This window comes from Orycteropus afer, unplaced genomic scaffold (assembly GCF_000298275.1).
Source record: "Orycteropus afer afer isolate SDZICR_OR568_19922 unplaced genomic scaffold, OryAfe1.0 scaffold00273, whole genome shotgun sequence".
NCBI classification, from domain to species: Eukaryota; Metazoa; Chordata; class Mammalia; order Tubulidentata; family Orycteropodidae; genus Orycteropus; species Orycteropus afer.
In genome coordinates this window covers 1,062,993-1,084,175 of record NW_006921860.1, presented here as the reverse complement: position 1 = coordinate 1,084,175, position 21,183 = coordinate 1,062,993, and the positions used below count along the sequence as shown (strand labels likewise).

The following is a 21,183-nucleotide window of genomic DNA, read 5'->3' as shown; positions in this document are numbered from 1 at the left end:
GGGCTTCACCGGCTCATTTTCAGGAGCAGCTCCCGGGCCCTTCTCGCTGGTCTGTGTTAGTCGGGAAGCTTCTCTGAGACTCGCCCACCGCGGTGACTCTGCCGGTGCTTGCAACACGAGGGGCACAGCCTCCAGCATCATGGCAACGTGCAAGCCAGTGCCATGTGACAGACAGACAGACGGGGGGTGGCGCCAGGGCCGTGTGCTGCTCACTGCGCTGGCCTCGAGTGGTGGGACCTGGCGCAGCAGCACACGAATCAATTTCTTCACCTAAAGTGGCACCTTCCCCAGGGCAGAGGGATGCTGCCCGCCACAGCGGGCCCCAGCGCTCTGCAGCCAGATGCCGGCCGTGGTGCAGGGGTGGCCTTGTGTCCCTCCCACACCGTGAAAGACCCTAACGTGTCCCCACAGGGCCACCCCCCGCCCAGTTCCTCTCCGTGAGAAAGGGCCCTTACGGACGATGGTCGTGGGATCAGAAAACGGAGGAGCGGTGAAAGGGGCCGCGCTGGCTCCTCTCTCCTCCCCGCCGTGGGCGGGGGCCTGCCGTCCCTCCTTCAAGCATCTTCCTAAGGCTGCCGTTGTCCAGCCACTGCGGCCTCCTCACACCTTCCTCACCTCTAAACCGAGGAAAACCAACCCTGCCGTCAGTTGATTCTGACTCATAACCACCCCCTGTGGGTTCCGAGCCGGTAAATCTTTGAGGAAGTAGCTTGCCCAGTCTTCCTCCCACAGAGCAGCTGGTGGGGTTGAACCGTCAGCCCCCTGGAGAGCAGTCACACACTTAGGCACTGCCCCAGCAGAGCCCCTTTCCCCGTGTCTACCTGAAGCTCGTCTATCCCGCCCTCTCTGACACTGATGGCCAAGGTCATGAGCAGCAGGCCTTCTGTGAGGGCCTCGGCAGCCTTCCCACGTTGGGCTGCGTTGTCTGCTCACCCTCCGGAGCCTGGCTGACTCCCCTAAATCTGCTGAGTGTGACGTAGACGGTGACCATCACACGGGCTGTGCCTCACTAAGACATGGCCATCCAACTATCAAATGACCAACCAGGTGTGAGGACACAGCCTAGGGCAGCAGGCAGGTGCTGTGACCCTCGGTAGCCCGGCACACAGGGCCTGGCCGGCTCGGGGCCTGGCCGGCCAGTTCCCAAGCAGCAGACGCCAACACAGCTGACGTGCAGGGTCCCCTGGCAGTCTCCCTCCTTGTTGCGTCTCTGTGGGCCTAGTTTTCTTCCTTACTGCTCAACAGGCTCCTGGGAGCAGAGGAGGGGAAGGGGGAGGGGAGGAGGAGAACGTGGGGGAGGGGGGGAGCAGAAGCAGCTCTGATTAGCCGTCCCTGTTGTCAGGTGCTACGGAGTCGCCTCCCCCTCATGCAACCCGATTGTGACAGAATGAAACACTGCTCAGTCCTGCGGCACCTCCCAGCCGTCACCACTCAGGACAGGGCAGCGGTGGCACCGTGGTACCATCCTCACCTTCCACACGGGCGGCCCGGGTTCCGTGCCAGCCAGTCACGGAAGCCCGCCTGCTGCTGGGACGTTGAACGGGTTTCACGGGAGCTTCCAGGCCAACAGGGACTGGGACGAAAGGGCTCGGGATGGGCTGCCTCAAGTCAGCCCAAGAAAACCCCGTGCACCACAGAGTCTGGTCCACAAGCACCACGGGCTGCCGCGGGGCCGCGCAGCGTCCTGTCCGTCGTGTGGGCGGGCCTCACGAAGCCAGACCAGCCGGCAGCCGCTGCAGGTCCCACGACCAGATGCGTCTGGGAAACGGACTTCTACACCCTCCGTCGGCCGGGCTCACACCGCGTGTTGTGAGAAATAAAAAAACACACCCCAACTGCAGATAAGGGGGATTAAGATGATTTGGGGAGAATTTTTAAGTGAAAAGTTAGAAAATGCACAAGACAAGAACAAAAAAGAAAAGATTTCATTTTCATACAATTTATTCCAGAAGTCTATCATAATACGGGACATTTATTTTTAACGTTCTAAGCCAGTTGTCGTCAACTGTGACGGTGGTGACGCTACGTGTGCTCTGTGGGCTTCTCAATGGCTGGTCAGACAGAGACGGCCAGACCTTTCTTCCCAAGTGCCTCTGGGTGGACTTGACCTTCCAACCTCTGTTAGCAGCCCCATAGGGTCTTCTTGGCCGTAACATCACCACATGCCTCTCCCACAGCACTGCTGGTGGCCAGCCTGGCTGCCTAATATCAAGCCCTGCACCGGACTCCTGCAATTTCATTAGTTCACCCACCGCACAGGAAAAGCACGTGGAGTGTTCATTTTAAAACATTTTGTTGCTTTGATCTCAAACCCCAGCAGCACACAATTCTAAGAGCCGTGGCCCAGAACGAGGCCCTGGTTCCCGCTCTTGCCCATACACACTGAGACCTGTTCCGACAGCAAGGGAAAGAAGAACTAAGACGGCGTAGGCAAATTCGCTGGAAACCACAGGGCCTTGAAATCAAATGACTTGAAACCTGGATTTCCAACCTGTGATTACAGGGGCATGTGGGAAGGAGGGGGACTGATGGAAGGAGCAGGTTCGTTAGCAGAGCGCTTCACAGGGAGACATGCCATCCTCAAGGGGCTGGAAGGAGAATGGTGGGGACACTCCAGGCTGGACATCCCTGCTCACGTCCAGACGTCCCACAAGCACCTGCCATGGGAACTCCCTCCGTTCAGGGGCCTGTGGCAGGAACGGGACCCACCTTCAGCACCTGCAGGCCCTCCCACCCTCATCCAGGTCCCCGCAGAGCTCCACTGACCGGACTGCCTGCCCCAGAACCATAACCACGGGAACTGTAAACAGCTTGGAGATGGCCAGTGGAGGAGGGGCCTGGTGAGGGCTGACCCAGGGGTTCTTGGTCGGTTGTAAAATACTGACAAATTCCTCGACACCCGGGGTGGGTGCACAGGCATCTTCAGGTGGGACACAGGAGTCCAAACCTGTGGTTTCTGAACAGGGAGTAATATTTTTTCCACACGGGGGCTCTGGGATTGCTTCTCTGACAGATACCACGTTCACAGTCAACACAGACTTGAGCATGTCCTTCACCCGCCTCCACACCAGTTCACGATGTCATCCGTGGTTTGAACAAAGTTCCTTACTCTGCGTCCCCACGTCCTTTCATGAGAACCTGGCACACCCAACCTTCTCGCCAAGAGCTGCAGACAGTGGTGCTGGCGTCTGAGATTGGACTGAAGTGTTTGTGGAGAAGAGAGCGGCTGAGGAACCCCTGCCATCCAGTTCCACTGTTCTGGGCAGTAGGCGTATTGAGCTGAAAAGACGCTCCCTGACCCCAAAGAACTCATGCTTTCAGGGGTGCAGTTGTGTGCACAACAAAGAATCTGATGTATCTGTAGCTGTTCTAAGTGGGTGCTGACAAAACGCAATGGAGGCAGGGAGGCAGCCTACACCAAGACAGTTGGCCGGCAGACAGGACTGGCTCACAGTTAAACCACTTCCATTTTAAAAAATTGGTTTAAAAAAGAGAGAGTGAGATTCTGCATCTCCAAAAATTTAAATTTTCAGCTTTTCTTGACAACTGGAAGATTTGCAAGCCATCCATCCATCCATTCACGTATCCATCCTTCCCCCCACCCACCCATCCATCCACCCACCCATCCAGTCATCCAGTCCCCACCCATCTCCCATCCCATCCACTCATCCATCCATCCATTCTTTCACTGTGGTGGTTAAGTTTGTGTGTCAGCTTGGCTGGGCCTGGTTGAGTGGCTGGGCAGCTGGTGGTAGTTATTTCCTATGATGAGACTGACAGTCAACTCCACAGTGGGATCTACTGAGAAGCTGAGTATCTGTTTTGGGTATGTGGTCTGCTTCCTGCATATAAGAAGCACCTTTGAGAACGGTCTCTAGCTTATGACACGCTTGAACCCACATGTAGCCGTGTCATTATTCAGCAGCTTGCCATGCTCTGCCGACCTTGGGACTTTCACTGGATGGCCTGCCATGTGGTTTGGTAACATTGGGACTGTGCCTTTTTACTGGTCAACCTTGGACTTCTCAGCCTCAGCAGCCAGCCGCTGTCTGAGTGAAGAGAAGCCTCGAGCTCCAGTGGCCGGGAGGAGGAGGCAGAGCTGAAGCCCCAGGCTCAGGGGCTCTCACCCAGCCTCTAGAGCCTGGCACTTTGAACCCAGACTTAAAGCCTCCAAACTGTAAGAGAATAAACTCCTGTTTGTTAAAGCCATCCCATTTGTGGTATATTTTTGTCAGAGCAGCACTAAGCAACCAAAACATTCACCATCAATCCACTGACTCACCATCCATCCACTCATCTATCCATCTAGCCATCCATCCACTCACTCAGCCATCCACTCATCCACCCATCCATTCACTCACCATCCTTTTACTCATGCATCCATCCACTCATCCACCTACTCATTTATCCAGCCAGCCCCTCATCCACTCATCATTTTATCTATCCACTCATCCATCCACCCATCCCCTCACCCACTCATCCACCATCTATCCATCCATCCACTCATGCATCTATCTCCCCGTTACATATATTTTACTTTTGTCATGCATCTCCACCCAGGACTTAGATGTCACCAGGCCAGGAAGTCCGTCTTTGTCACCACTGCACGGCTGATGCACTGCACGGTCACGCATCCATGAACAGTCATCCAGCTAATTCACAAATGCAGGGATGCAGCACAGTGCCAACCCCGGGTGCCTTTTCTGTCCTGCCATGTGGCAAAGTCCAAGGTCAAGGGACAGAGGTAGACTGGACCCACCAGGAGGGTACATGACGTGGGTGTGTGTTCAACACTTCCAGGGGCAGTGCACAGTCTACACTCTGATCGGATCTTGCACAGACAGGACCAGAACAAAGGTGAGAAGCCAGCTCTGACGGGGAGGGATGCTTCCCCACTGGGAGAGGGAACCAGGGTACAATGAGGCTGGGGCCGGGAGAGATGGAGAGTTGTCACGGAGCAGGGAGAGCATCCGTTTGATGGTGTCACCCATGATCAGCTGAGGAGTGTGAATGGAGGAAACAGACACGTGGGGAGTGACTGACGGAAAGCAGGCAAGAGCCTCCAGGGGAGCAGAAGGGCCACCCGCCAGACACCACGGTCGGATGACCCTGTGGACAGGGAGCGACTGCCCCACCTGCGTGGGCTGCCAGCAGTACATAGTGAAATGCAGGTGGGCGCCCACCAGTGGCAGTTCACTCTGCATTCATGTAACAATACTGGGTGAGCAGACGTGTCAGGGGTTCAGGCCTGGGCAGGCTCTGCTGTTCCCAACAATTGGCTTCCGTGGCCTCCCGGAGCATCTCCATCCCACCCACTGGCACAGGCAGAAGAGCGCTCTCGAGAGAGGCGTGAGGACCGGGCTTCACTTCCGTTCACACATGGAGGCCGGAGCCCAGCCACGCGGCCACAGTGCCCCAGAGAAGGCTGGGCCATGGGTCCAGCTGGGCTTTCAGGAAGATGGGATGCTCAGACTTCAGTGGGTACTCGCTGTGCACCCTGGTGGTACAGAACAGTTAACACGTTCAGCTGCTGAGCGGAAAGTTACGGGTTCGAGTCCGTCCAGAGGCGCCTGGGAAGAAAGGCCTGGTGACCAGCTCCTGAAAAAACCACCGCTGCAATCCTGTGGCGCAGCTCTCCTGCAGCCCCCACGGGGTCACCACGGTCAGCGTCCCCTCGAAGGTAGCTGGGTCCTGCCACAGCGACAAGGGGGTCTGACGCTGGCAGCGAGGAACCCATGGCAGGGGGCGATGGCCGTCCAGGCAGCCAACACGGTCGTACGTATTCCGCTGCCGTAGGGCCCTGCTCACCGGATCACACCCAACTGAACACGGCAAGGACGCCGGGTCACAGGCCGACATGTCAGTGCTCAGCCCTGTGCTCTGGGGTCGGATGGGCCCCAGCTGAGCCAGGTGTGCACACAGCTCTCCTTAGAAGGACGGTTCTCTGAGGCGACTTGGCTCTCAGCAGCCCAAGCCACCTGATCCAGCGTGGAATGGTGCCATTGGCAGTGCTGACTGGGTGTCTCCGAGCAGAACCACCAACGCCACGCCCGGACCCCTGGGGCCAGAGCCACAGAGGAGCGTCTGCTCCAGGGGACACTGAGGGAGGGTCCCTGCGCAAACGCCACTCCTCTGTGTCCTAACATTTAGGGGAGCAGGTACACACAAGCCCAGAGTTTAGACAATTTTGTTTTTTCTTAATATTAGCATTTTAGAGTTAGCTACTGGTGAGTAGAGACTGCATTCTTCTCCTTTTAAAATCTCTTCCACCTCAGTTATAATGTCTTAAAAAATGTGCTTACATACATACTGGTAAAATAAATGTCCACACAGGTGTCACTGTGTGCCACACACACACACGTGCATGTTCACTAACATACATGCATCATACACATCTTCACACATATTATGACCAAAAACAACAGTGGCAACAGGAAACAAGCAAGCTCATAAACACCAGAACCTAGGCAGTCACACACCAAGACAACGTAACTATAGAAATGGCCCCAGTCCGTGAAGATTAAAGGCAATTTGGAAACTGGACTGTAGTTGCAGACCATTCAAGCTGGTATTTCTGAGGATTTTATGAAAAACAACAGACATAAGGCCCTATGCATTTCATGGATTTGTTCTTTTAAATTAAAAACATTTTGTCATTTAGCCTCATGGCGCTATGAGGTGGTTTCTCTGTGACCTGTGAATGCAGCTGTCAGCCAGTAGGGGGCAGCAGTTCCACTGCCAAAGAAAAGCCGCATGTCCCCATAGTGCTGCTGTTTTTATGTGCCCTCGAGTTGGTCCTGACTCATAGTGACCCCTCCTTAGGTAAGGCCAATAAATCTTAACTACCTCCTCGTGTTAGCAACCCTACGGATGACAGAAACAAACGTTGGTCCTGCAGCACTCACAGCCGTTGTCTTACAACACGCCTTCAATGCCTCTGCTCACCACTGGTCCTTCTATTTACACTGTGTGCTCGGAAAAGGGGTCAAACGTCAGTAAGAATGAAGGTACGGTAAGTTTTTCAAAAGAGGCAGAAAGCAAGCCTCTCTTCGTAATGCGTTGCTCTGACGTGCAGTTCCAGGCAGCAGGACATCAGTGAAACATGGCAGCCAGGCCACCCTTTCTTCCGGGGCCCACGTCAGCCAGCCCCTCTCTCAGCCATGCCGGTGCCTGGCTCTTCTCAGATCCCTTCCTGAAACTGTCACCATTCTTGGGCCACGACTCCTTCCTGCAGCATCTCTACCTCTTTACAAGTTACAGAGCTCCAATGTGCTCGGCCAAATCAAAGGTTGCAGGTTCAAGCCCACCTCGAGCATCTTGGCAAAGACCTGGCCGTCTCCTCCTCAAAAACCAGCTGCAACAAACTGTGTGGAGTGCAGTTCCACTCTGGCCCACGTAGGTCCCCGTAAGTCAGCATGGACCTTACAGCACTGGTCTTTGTGGTAAAAGTCACGGCCTCTGCCTTTCCTGAAAGGAGAAGTGGTTTTTCCTGCTCCAAAGCCTGTTTCCCGACAGCCATTTTCCCTCTCCCCACTGTCATGGATCTGCATGTGGACGCATGGCCTCCCAGCTAGGACAACACCTCCCAGGGTGTCTGCGCCTCCTGTGAGCAGATGACTACGTGAAGCCCAACGGAATGAGAGTGGGAATTGTGCCCACAGCTTTCAGGCTGTGCCCTCAGAGAGAAGGACAAGGCCATCTCCCTCATTCGGCTCCTTTCTGCTGGCTAGAGGTGTGTGTGATGGCGGGAACCGGGGCAGCCCTCTTGGGCCATGAGAACAGCCCACAGGTAAGAAGAACAGCATCTGCTAATTGTCCTGGACTGTCCACCTGGCCTCTGGTGTGAGAGGAATGAACTAAACGGTTAGAAAAGGTGGATCCTTACCTCCACCTCGCACAGGGCTTTACTGAAACAGGACACCACAGTCAACTGTCTTCAAATTCTGTCAGCAGACGCGGCTCAAGGAGAGAGCAGGGCAGCTGAACGGTAGCTTGCAGCGGGTGTTTCTGGGTGCAGCCGACTCGCTACACGGAAAGCAGACCCAGCGGCGGCTCGGAGCTCCCTGCCCACCCAGGGGGCTCTCATCCCGAGGCTTCCGGCTGGTTCACAGACCCCCGAGGCCAACGCAGGGTGCACACCTTGCTCCAGAGAGCAGCCACCAAACTAGAATCTGGCACGAAGGGGCACTTTGTGGGGAGCCCGCCCTTGGGGCAGAGCTGCGAGGGCAGCCGGAGCCTTCCAGGAGCTCGGGAAATGGGCAGCAGAGGCCCTGGCACCCCGACGCCTGGGCGCCCCGCACCTGTTCCGAGCCTCCGGCCGCCCCAGGTCAGCAGGGCAAGTGCCGTGCGTCCTGGAGACGCCTGTGTTCCTGGCTGTGGCTTGAAGGCAAAGCTTCCCGGAGCTGGCCATTCCCATGGCACAGAGCACAAAGGCCGGAAACTGGTCCCAGCCGGAAATCACAGACTTTGCGCTGAAACAGCGACAAGGGAGCGTGAGGCGCACGTGTCCAACGCAGAGCCTGGCGAGACCCGAGGCCGACCCAGCCCGCGGCTCCGGCAGCCCGTGCAGCCTGCTGCCCTGGGGCCGTGAGCCGCACGAGTGTCCCGATCGCCACAGAGAACGCGTATCTGGACGCCCCCAAGAGTGCACGTGGACACGCTGACTGGTGTGCAAGGAGGGGACGCCGCGCGCCCCCCTCTGCGTCGGGGTCTCGCAGGCGACTGTCCAGTTCCGGCCGACCCCTCCTCCACACACAGAACCGCGGGGTTTCGCAAAGGTTTCAATCACACGGGCTTTGGATCTCAACATGGGCTTTGCATTTTGCCCGGAGACAAAGCCCGCGAGGACCCACCCAGTTCCACACAGGGCGCTGGTCAGATGGGACGTGTCCTTGCTTCTGCAGGACGTGTGTGTCACGCGTGTTGGCATTTCCCCACTTAGTCCTGTCTTTGCAAAGGGCTGTAAGAACTCTGGCGGCCTCCGAACTTTCACGACCTGAAGAGCCTTGTTAAACACGATTTGACAACTGGCCTGGAACCTGGGGCAAAGCCACTGCACCGCCAAGGTCAGGACCAACCTTTCCCGGCTGTCCGCTCCCCAGAAGGGCCCGCCGGTGGCTCACCAAGGCCGCGAGGAGGTGGAAGCAGACGCTCTTTCTGTGGGGGCCCAGGAACGTTCCAGTCTTCTTCCTACTCCCTTCTGCTCATGAAAGTAAAGCAGAAGCAGCTAACGTGAAGAGCTCCGCCTTCACGGGGACGCGCTTCCTAAACTGAAACTCTGCTGGGAACGAGATTGCCATTGGCCCTGTCCTCCCAGAACTCTCTGTCCCCCAGGCTTTCTTGCAGGCGAGACACCAGCTACAGAGACTGGATTCTTGGGGAAAAACAAGAGGAGTTAGAGTTCTCTGAAGGCCGTCACCCCACGAACGGCCTCATCCACAACGACACGCCTTCCCTGCCTGTCTGTCCCCGGTGCGAGGCCTCAAGCGCCTTCGGCCCTTTTGCCATTGCACACATGCTGAGCACGTGGAGAGGAAGGAGCCGAAACTCAAGCCAGTCCGTCCGCTGCGCAGATGGGGCAGCTACACCTGCCCGGGCAAAAACACGTCAGCTATTTTCTAAATGGACTCAGGTGGGGGTTTAGTTTGCGTTTTCAAACTATGTTGTTATTTTGTGCTAGGACCACACGTAACTGTGGTCCCTGCTTCCCGAATAACTTCAAAACTTTGATGATTTGTACATAATTCCCTTTAATTTGGCATTTCCCAAAGCCCACTCTGTGGCACACCAGTCCCGTGAAACGCTCTTTTCTAAGTAACTCTGGGAGCCCCTGCCCACCCCCAGCCACATAGGGCTTCATCCTGCCCTTCAGCTCACCCCCTCAGTCCCCACAGTAAAAACCTCTGCCTGGTTCTGCCCAATGGCCGCATTCCCCGAATGCACGTGGCCACGAGCGATTTTTGCATAACATCTGATAGCAGGTGTCAGGCACGCTCCCAAGGCCCCTGTTGTCACACGTGTCACATGGTGAAGGACGACGCGTTCTCATTGTCTGCCACCTCGCTGGTCTGTCTGGAGGGGGCGCTCTCAGAGTACATCCTGGAGCAGGAGAAGCTGCTGGCCTGGTGCTTCCGCCTCACGCACCACAGGTCCTTCATGATCTTCAGAAAGTAGTTGCGGAACTTCTGGCCGATGAAGGCGTAGAGCACGGGGTTGAGACAGCAGTGCAGGAAGGCCAGCACCTCGGTGACGTTCTTGGTGTAGCCAATGAGCTTCTCGCTGCTGCAGGACCGGCCCATGCTGCCCATGTTGGCAGCGGTCACCAGGAGAACCATGTTGTGGGGGGTCTGGCAGACCAGGAACACGAGAACCACCGCTATGATCACACGGATGGCCTTGTGCCTTTTGGAGTTCTGAGCCCGCACCAAGGTCTTGACAATGAACAGGTAGCAGAAGATCATGAAGACCAGGGGGATAAAGAAGCCAAAGAGCAGCTGGAGGCCCAGCATCAGGAGCTTCCATCGGATGGGCTCCGAGACGCTGTGGTAGTTGGGCTCACACACGTCGACGCCCTGCATGCTGTACTTCTGGTTGAAGGTGAACGTGGAGCTGGAGATGAGGATGGACATCACCCACACCAGGAAGCAGATGACCTTGTTGTGTGCTAGCGTTTTGGACCGCAGCTTGAAGGACTTGGTGGCCTGCACAATGGCGATGTACCGGTCCGTGCTGATGCAGGTCAACAGCAGCATCCCACAGTTGAAGTTGATGGCGTAGATGCCTTTGATCAGTTTGCACAGGGCATTGCTGAAATGCCACCTTCCACTGGCGTGACTCACCGCCCAGAACGGCAGTGTAAGGACAAACAGTATGTCCGCAATGGCCATATTCAACAGGTAAGCATCTGTCATTGACTTGGCTTTCTTATAAAACGCAAAGGTGACCACCACTAAAACATTTCCCAGGAGGCCGAAGACACATATCAAGGCGTAGGCAATGGGTACAAATAACTGGGAGAACCGTCTGACCTCCCCCAAGGAGCACAGCAGCGTGTCGTCGTCCACGGCGTAATCCACACCCGTCACCAAAAAATAGTCTTCACTGACGTTGCTGGAGTTCACCAGCTTCTGGAGGGAAACCAAGACAGAGTTAGCTGAAGCTGCTGTGGTCAAGCAGCCACGATTAAGCAGAATTAAACTCCCCCAACAGTAGTATACTCACCTCACTCACTGTGGTGCTCCCTCGGGGCAGAAAATGTGGGCCCGCCATTGAAAGGGGGAACGGACGGTACAGTCCCCGGCTTCTCAGCAGAGATAACAGGAAAGGAGAAGTGGATCTAAGAAGACGGGAAAGAAAAACACACCGTGGTTAAGACAAGCATTCTTGAGGAGCCAGAATATTAAGGTCACAGCATTCCACGTCATCAGAACACAAGGCCACACAGTGTGTTGTTTACATAAAAACATTCTCTTAGAACAGAACGTTTTTTTGAAAAGGGACAGAAAGTCTGTCTGTCCGTCTTCCCAGGCCACCTGGTCTCTGTCACAAGGACTCAACTCGGCTGTCGACACGTAAAACCTAATGGACATACGTAGACCATTCTGCCCAATAAGATGATGCACATATTCTCTTTAAGACAAGCCCATCAGTGAATGGGCCTGGCCATGGGAATAAATTTATCGATCCCAATGCAGAATCTGCACACGGGTGTTATCAGCAAGACCACAGATTCTGACCTGCGCAAAAATCTACCCACAAAATGTAGAAGTCACAATGTCCAGCATTCAAACAAAGTTCACCAGCATTTAAATAAACAGGAAAATATGACCTATAATGTACACAACAGACTGTGAAATGACACAGATGAGGAACTGGGGCAAAGATGTTCAGCACATGCCCTGTGTTCACGAAGGGGAGGGAAGCAGGAATGGGCTGAGAAAGAAACAAAAGATGAAAAACCCACAAAGCTTCTACATGTGAAAAACACAACACATAGAACAGAAAATACACTGACTGGGATTAAGATCAGATCAGACACTGCAGGAGGAAAGAGTAGTGGTGTTGGTGGTACAGCAACAGCAACAGACATACGAGAGAGAAACTGAGCCATCAGATAACACCGTACAGGTGTGGACGGCGCAGGACCAGGCCGTGCTTTTCTGTGCTGTACACAGGGCTGCTATGAGTCAGAGCCACCTCCACAGCACTGAACAACAACAACGTGCGTATAACACGAGCCTTGCTGTCAACCATGAGGCCTAATGCTCTTAAGCATATGTGTTCCTAGTAACAGAGCTCCCCAATACATCAGACAAAATCTGATAAAGCTGCAAGGAGAAACAGACAAATACACAATTGTAATTGAGTGTTTCAACACTCTTCTCTTGGTAATTCATAGAGCAAGTAGGAAGAAGTCCAATTGTTCTGGCTCCCTAGTGCTGCTCTGACAGGAATCTACCACCATTGCGATCGCCTGAACAAACAGGAGTTTATTCTCTTACAACTTGGAGGCTTTAAGTCCGAGTTCAAAGTGCTAGGCTCTAGGGGCTGGGTGAAAGCCCCTTGACCTTGGGCTTCAGTTCTGCCTCTTGCTCTTGGCCCAGCGAAGCTAGAGGCATCTCTTCACTCAGGCAGCTACTGGCTGCTGAGACTAACAAGCCCAAGGTGGACAAATAAAATGGCACAGTCCTGATGTTACCAAACCACACGGCAGGTCACTGATTCAAGTCCACTGTAAGTCCCAAGGCCAGCAGAGCATGGCAGGCTGCTGACAACAACACAGCTACATGCAGGGTTCAAGTGCACCATAAGCTAGACACCATTCCCAAAACTGTTTCTTACATATGAGAAGCAGACCACATACCCAAAGCAGCTACTCAGCTGCTCCAATAGATCCCACCATGGAGTTAATTACCAATCTCACCATGGGGAATACTACATCTAGCTGCCCAGCCATTCAACCAGGCCCAGCCAACACAAACTTAGGACCACACCAATTAAAATACAGAAAACTTGAATAACATTAGGAGCCAAACTAACTGGCATGTAGACTATTCTATCCAGTAACAATATAGTATTCTCTTTATGCACACACAGAACATTTACCAAAATTGACCCTATTCTGGGACATAGCACAAGTCTCATGAAATTGAAAAAGATTAAATAACATTAAGTCTCCTACTGATCACAATGGAATTAAACCAGAAATTAGTAACAGAAAGTGGTGTGGAAAGTCCACAGATATTTGGAAATTAAATAAAACCATTGTAAGTAACCAATAGATCAGACAGTGTTTCACTGCTATTCCTAAGGTTTTCACTGGCCAACTATTTGAGAAGCGGATGGCGTCTTCCTTCTTCTGAGTCTGTCTTAGGCTGGCAGCTCCGCTGAGACCTACCCACCATAGCTAACCCTGTTGGCACTTGACACACTGGTGGCCCAAGCTCCAGCCTCACAGCAACATACAAGCCACCACAGGATGACAAACTGACAGGCGAGTTCACCCCCTTAGCTGTTCCAAACTGCACCACTCCCACTGCCCAGCCTTCCCTGCCAGTTCTGGCAAAAAGCCATCTGTCACCGCCTCCCAGCTGTCTCTACCAGTTCCAGTCCTAAAAAAAAATAAAAAAATAAAAAAAACCCTGCAATAGGCAGATGACACAATTTTGCTTGCTGAAAGTGACGATGACTTAGAGCACGTACTGATGAAAATTAAAGACTACAGTCTACAGTATGGATTATACCTCAACATAAAGAAAATAGAAATCCTCACAACTAGACCTATAAATTGCATCATGATAAATGGAGAAAAGACTAAAGTTGTCAAAGACTTCATATTACTTGGTTCTACAATCAATGTCAATGGAAGCAGCAGTCAAGACATTAGACAACGTATTGCTCTGGGTAAATCTGCTGCAAAGGACATCTTTAAGTGCTGAAGAGCAAAGATATCTCCTTGAAGGCTAGGATGCACCTACCCAAGGCATGGTATTTTCAGTCACCTCATATGCATGTGAGAGCTGGACAATGAATAAGGAAGACTGAATAAAAGTTCATGCTTTTGAGTTGTGGTGTTGGCAAAGAATGCTGAAAGTACCATGGACTGCTAAAAGAACTAACAAATCTGTCCTGGAGGAAGTGCAGCCAAAATGCTCCTTGGAAACAAGAATGGCCAGGCTTCATCTCACATACGTTGGTCATGTTGTCAGAAGGGACCATTTTCTGGAGAAAGATATCATGCCTGGTAAAGTGGAGGGTCAACAAAAGAGGGGAAAGCCCTCAATGAGAAGGACTGACACGGTGGCTTCAGTGATGGGCTCACGTATAGCAGGGATCGTGAGGCTGGCGCAGGACTGGGCAGTGTTTCGTTCTGTTGTACATAGGTCACTAGGAGTCAGAGATGACTCAACAGCACATAACAACAACAACAAGTAGCCAATGGGTTGTATCACAAGAGAAATTAGAAAATGTTTTCAAGTTACATAAATGAAAACAATATATCACATTTGCAGGATCAACTAAAACAGTGATCAGAGGAAAATATACAGCATTAAAGTTTATGTTAAAAAGCAAGTAGCTCTCAAATTAATCTCTTACATTTCCACCTTAAGAAATTAGACATATAGGAGAAAAAAATTAAACTCAAAGTACAACAGAAAGTAGAAATAATAGAGATAAGAACAGATTGAGAAAATGGAAAAACAAGAAAGAAACTCAATGAAACCAACCAAGCAGGCAAATAAGCTATGAATGCCCATTATGGAGACCAAGAGGGGCCGACATTTAAAACCCCACAGGTACTGGAGACAAAGGGACACCGAGAAACTACTGCACGGTGACACCTTTGACCACTTTCATTCCTTGAAAGAACTAAACTTCTATAGCACACTTAAAATGAAATTTAAAAAAATCCCAAACACATTGCCATCAAGCCCGTTTAGACTCCTGGTGATCCCATAGGACAGAGTAGAGCAACCTCTAGGCTTCCAGGGCTGTAAATCTTCACAGAAGCAGATTGCCTCATCTTTCTCTTGCAGAGTGGTTCATGGGTTTGAACCACCAACCTTTGGGTTAGCAGGCAAGTTCTCAACTACTTGCACCACCAGGGCCCCCAAAAAAAGAAAAGAAGGAGATAAGATAAATAGTCCTATACTGAAAAATCAATCAAATTCATTGGTTAAAAAATAAAAAATTTAGAAACCTTCCCTCAGAGAAATCTTCAGGAACAATGGCTTCACTGGTGAGATGCTACCATAATTTAAGGAGGAAATCATACCATTTCTACACACACTCATCCAGGAAACAGAAGCGGTGGGAGCTCTCCCTAACTCATGTCATGGGGTCAGTATTCTTCAGATACCAAAACAAGACAAAAAACAAAAAACAAATTCACTGCCATTGAGTCAGATCCAACTCACAGCAACCCCTCCTTGGATTTCTGAGGTGGTATCACTACGGAAGTAGATTGCCCAACCTTCCTTCCGAGGAGCAGCTGGTGGGTTTGAACCGCCAGCCTTCCGGTTAGCAGTCAAGTGCCTTAGGCACTACGTCACCAGAGCTCCCAAAACAAGACAAGGCCAGTACAAAAAATAATCAGCCAACATCTTTCATGATCATGTATATAAAAATTCTGAACAAAACATTAGCCAATTAAACCAAGAAGGATAAATGCCTCGTGACCAAATGGGGTTTATCCTGGAAATGGAAGGTTGGTTCAACACTCAAATAACAATCACAGCAACTCATCATTTACACAGACTAAAAAAGAAAAATTATAATAAATAATTTTATCTTTAATGTACCGTAAAACCTGTGGAAGCCAGAATTCCTGTAAGGCAGAAGCCTGTCAGAGAAGGAAAACTCAAGTGTTTCCCTCTAATCGAGGGGATGGAAAAGTGGCAATACCCAGAAAAACAGGGCATCTCGTTGAGTTCAAGCTCTTGCAGGTTTCACTGTATTTAATGACACATTATACGTAAACATTTTCTATGGCATATGTAACATGTGTGTATTGTATATTGAATGCAAGTCTATAATATTACATCGATACTAAAAATATGAAAATAATCCATATTATTATCTTGATAGAAGCAGCAAAAGCATTTGACAAATTAAAAATTCTTAGCCAACTAGGAATAAGAACTTTTTAACAGGATAAGGTGCATCTGTGAACACATACAGCTGTCTTCTCACACTTAATGATGACAACCTAAACCCATTATTTCCTGAGATCAAGAACAGGGCGACAATGGCCACTTTCACCACTTCTTTTCAACATTTTAATTGCAACAAAGCACATAAAAAGGCAGAAGTGACGCAGATTGGAAATGCATATGTCTTTTTGTTTACAGAAGACATGACCATCTATGTAGAACATGCCAAAGAATCTACCAAAAAAGCTATTAGAGTTTAGCAAGATTGAAAGATAAGGGCAACAGACACACACTGTCCATGGAAACAGCAGTTAAGAGCTCAAACAATATACTGTATGGGGCAAATCTGCTACAAGAGACCTCTTTAAAGTTTTAAAAATCAAACATGTAACATCAATGACTGTGCTGTGTCTGACCCAAGCCATGCTCTTTCCAACTGTCTCACATGCAGAAGCAGTGCGAGCTCTCCCTAACTCATGTCATGGGGTCAGTATTGCTCAGATACCAAAACAAGACAAAAAACAAAAACCAAACTCACTGCCATCGAGTCAGAGCCGACTCATAGCGGCCTCTCCTTGGGTTTCCAAGGCGGTATCACTACAGAAGTAGATTGCTCAGTAAAAACTAGACAATGAGTGTTTTGGTTACCAAGTGCCGCTCTGACAGGAATATACCACAAATGGGACGGCCTTAACAAACAGGAGTTGATTCTTACAGTTTGGAGCCTTTAAGTCTGAGTTCAAAGTGCCAGGCTCCAGGGGCTGGGTAAAAACCCCTCAGCCTTGGGCTTCAGCTCTGTCTCCTGCTCCCGGCCTACTGGAGCTAGAGGCTTTCCTTCACTCAGACATCTGCTGGCTGCTGAGGCTGACAAACCCAAGGTAGACAAGTGAAAAGGCACAGTCTCAATGTTACCACACAACATGGCAGGCCATGGATTCAAGTCCACGAAAGTCCCAAAGTCGGCAGAGCGTGGCAGGCTGCTGAACGACTCAGCTACACACAGGGTTCAAGGTGCCATAAGCTAGAGACCATTCCCAAAGCTGCTGCTTATATACGGGAAGCAGATCACATCCCTAAAGTGGCTACTCAGCTGCTCCAATAGATTCCTCCATGGAGTTGATGACCAGTCTCATTACGGGGAGTACAGCATCCAGCTGCCCAGCCACTCACCCAGGCCCAGCCAAGTTGACACACAGCCTTCATCACCACAATGAGAAAGGAAGATAGAAGTGATGCATTCAAACTATTGGAGGATACTACGTGGTGGACGTCAGAATAAAGAGGAAAACCAATCTTAGAAGAAGCACAACCAGAATGCACCTTAGAAGCAGGAATGGAGACAGACTTGGTCCCGTGGACGCGTCGTCAGGAAGGACCAACCGCCGGAAACGATGTCACAGTTAGGAAAGCCGAGGGTCCAATGCAATGGATTGAGACAGTGACCCAACTAAGGGCTCAAACGTGACCACAGTCAGGAGGATGGCCCAGAGGAAGATCATCAGTCAGACCCGACTCTGTGACAACTAACACGACAACAAGTTCCCATCAGTGGCAATTCTGTACCCTAGCAACAGATAAACGGAAATGGAAACAACCAAAGAAAATCACAGTAGTATCAAAGACCTGAATGAAACACTTATGGGCACATGGAACAAAATATGTGCCAGATCTGTGTGCTGAAAATTACAAAACATTGCTGAGAGAAATTAAAGATCTAAATTAATGGAACGATATCAGGTTCAAGATTAAAAGATTCAATATTGCTAAGGTGGCAGTTCTCCCTAAGGAGATCTACAGATATCACGCAATCCAAATAAAAAGTCTGACAAGGTTTTTTGTAGAAAGTAACAAGATTATTTCAAAATTTTTGTGGAAATTGAGGAACTGAGAAGAGCCAAAACCATTTGGCAAAAGAAAACAGAACTGAAGGGCTCAGGCTATCTGATGGGAACACTTACTATAAAGTGACAGTGAGCACAGGCCACGATGGTGTTGTGGTGTGGTCCCGGTGAAAGGACAGCATGCGTGTCAGAGACACACAATACCACCCAGAAGCAGACGCGCACACAAGCGCTCAGCTGCCTCTGAACTGAGGCACCAAGGCAATTCAACAGAGAGGAAGAGGCTTCCAATAAAAGGTGCTGGGAACTGGGTATCCGTGTGTGCAGTGAGCAGCTTGACATGGCCCTTGGAGACACTGTCCTTCCCCCTGTGATGTGTTGCAAATCCTGTGATCCATGCCTGTTTGGGCTGGGCTGGTAGGTAAGGCCAGGTGTCAACTTGAGTGGGCAGCTGGTAGTAGTCATTCCCTACGCTGACTGGCAATCCGCTCTTTGGTGGGATTTGCCTTGGGCAGCTGGGTAGCTGCTGATTGTTAAGCCACCCACTTGGCTTCCTGCTGTTGGAACAGCACAGATGGAGTACACCTGGAGGCCTTCCTTGCTGGAGGGTATGACTCAATCACCACCCTTGGCTTCCTTGAGGGTGTACCTACGAATCTCCTGGGAAGGTTCGCCCTCTGGCTCTGGGTTTGTGTCTTGGCTCATCCTCATCTCACCCCTGGATTTGGGACAGCAGCTGTCATCTGATCTGCTGATCGAGGTTCATCAAACCCTGAGAATTGGGAGGATCCTCCAGACCTATTTACATACCTGGGACTCGCCAGTCTGCCAGCCTCCACCACCACTATGTGAAACGATCCCTTGGGTGTCTATGAGTTCTGTGAGGCGTTACAGTGGAATACAGAACCCTAAGACGGGGGAGATGACTGGGAGGAAGAGGAGGAGTTAATGTCTGAAATGGTGGAGTGGTGCAATAGTTTGGACATTTGGGACATCTTTAACTTCTGCCTCATGGGGACCAGCCTCGTACTGATCTTTCTGAGAGAAATTGTTCAAGCAATGTACATAAACTTGACCCTTGTCTCTGCCCTCACATCACATGCAGTAATTAACTCAAGATGGAAACAGCAAACTTTGTGGCCTTGGGAGTGGAAGGCATTTCCTAACTAAATTGCAAAGAGCATGAAATGTACAAGAAGAAATGAATCAGGAGAGTGTAGTTCATCAGAATACAACCTTCTTCTCTCTGAAAGATGAGAAAATGGAAAAGCAAACGACTGAGTGGGGGAAAAAATGTAGTCATATCTGATCCTGAATTTTCACCCAGAACCTGCAAAGAATCCTTAAAACTCAATATTAAGAAGTTGATGAGAAGCTCAATGACAAACAGGCAAGAAATTTGAACACAAACTCAACAAGGAGAACACACAGATGACCAATAAGCAGCAAGAGTTTCCCTTATGAATCATGAGGGAAATACCAGTGAAACCGCACTGGGCCACCATGTCACACCTGCTGGCATGGTTTCTCTTAAAGTAACACTTTCTTCCCTGAGTGGTAACAAAAAGCCTTGAAATGTTAAAGTTGACAGGCAGAGGCTGGGTTATCAGTCCTCAGCTGCAAACATGTAACCTTGGCAGATCTTAGCTCATTTCATCACTTAAAAGGGCACTATGTTCACATGGCTTCCAATCATAAATCAAAAGTCATATGAAGGTTTAACTTATCATTAAACTCAAACCCCAACTCACTGCCATCGAGTGACTTCCGCCTCATAGCGACCCCCTCTGGGTGTCCAAGGCTGTAAATCTTTATGGAAGGGGATCGCCTGGTCTCCTTCTGTGGACCAGCTGGTGGGTTTGAACCACTGACCTTCCGGGTAGCAGTCAAGTGCCTTATCCACTACGCCAGCAGAGCTCCTTAACGTGTCGTTGTGTCAGTTTAAAGGGAATGAGGCCACAGTGGCTCAGTGGCAGGAGACCCACGTTCGATTCCCGGCCAGGCAGCTCACGCACAGCCACCATGCATCCGTCAACGGAGGCTTCCTTGTTTCCAGGACGTTGAACAGGTTTCAGTGAGCTTCCAAACGAAGAGAGACCAGGAAGAAAGGCTTGGCGATCAATGGAAACCGTGTGGGGCGCACACCCTCACCCTTGACCTACATGGGGTCCTCTGGAGCATGTACCAGCAAGTGGGAACTGGTGAGCGGGGCTGGGATTACAAGGCGGCCCGGGGTGTGGCTGCAGATAGGAGCTGGCAGGCTTTGGTGGCAGCACTGGCACTTTGGAAAACGCTGTACGTGTTCCTGTACCGTGGCACAGGCACCCTGCGGACCAACAGGCTGACTCATAGGGTTAGCCCAGGTCAGTTCTCTCTCCCGAGTTCTTGGTGGGCATCAACTGCTGACCTTTCCGTTAACAGCCAAGTTCTCAAACAGGACCCTTCCCGTAAAGCATACAGCCTAGAAAACCCAGTGGGGCAGCTCTCCTGTGTTACACGAGGTCGCTGTGGGTCAGAACCAGCTCCATGGAACCCAGCAACCAGATGGAATCACCTCTGGGTGTTGGAAACGGTTAAGCGCTCGGCCACGAGACCAAAGTGGCACCTTGAGGGGCCTTGGAAGACAGTCCCGGTGACCTGTTCTCTAAAGGTCACAGCCTTGAAGCCCATTGCGTGCATGGGGTCGTCACGAGTCAGCATCGACCCCACGGAACTAACAACAGAACCAAAGAGGGTGGCCTATGCCGACTTGTTAGTGCTTTGTTCAGTTTGGTTTCACACTGAACATCCTTCCTTTCTAATATTCAGGAGCCCTGGTGGCACAGTGGGTAAGTACTTGGCTGCTAACCTAAAGGTTGGTGGTCAGAACCCACCAGCAGCTTCGCCAGGAAAGGTGAGGCAGTTTGCTTCATAAAGATTACAGCCTTGACCCCACGGCACAGCCAACATGTCACTGAGTCAGAATGCCTCAGCGGGAGAGGGCTGGGGTTTTGTTGTTTTCTTCCTGATATTCAGCTGAGGAAGGCAGTCACGGTTGTGTCAATAATTCTTCACTATCACCGCCTGCCTGCACGTTAGGTCCCACCGGCCTGAAGAATTCCTTCAGGCCACAGCGTGTTATTGCACCAGAAGAAACACCTGTAGGCCTAACCCAGCAGGTCCCCCACGGGCCTCCTGTAACACAAAGCCAC

At 51.1% G+C, this 21,183-nt stretch overlaps 1 protein-coding gene across 1 annotated transcript; it reads right to left on the bottom strand.

Annotated features, from left to right (window-relative positions):
- Positions 1-10,019: 10,019 nt before the first annotated feature.
- On the bottom strand, positions 10,020-11,271 carry CCR6 (C-C motif chemokine receptor 6). The gene is made up of 2 exons (XM_007950487.2): positions 11,221-11,271; positions 10,020-11,126 (listed from the first exon to the last, which is right to left on the bottom strand). The coding sequence occupies exons 1-2, from the start codon at positions 11,266-11,268 to the stop codon at positions 10,020-10,022; spliced, it is 1,155 nt and encodes a 384-aa protein (XP_007948678.1). The 5' UTR covers positions 11,269-11,271.
- Positions 11,272-21,183: the final 9,912 nt, after the last annotated feature.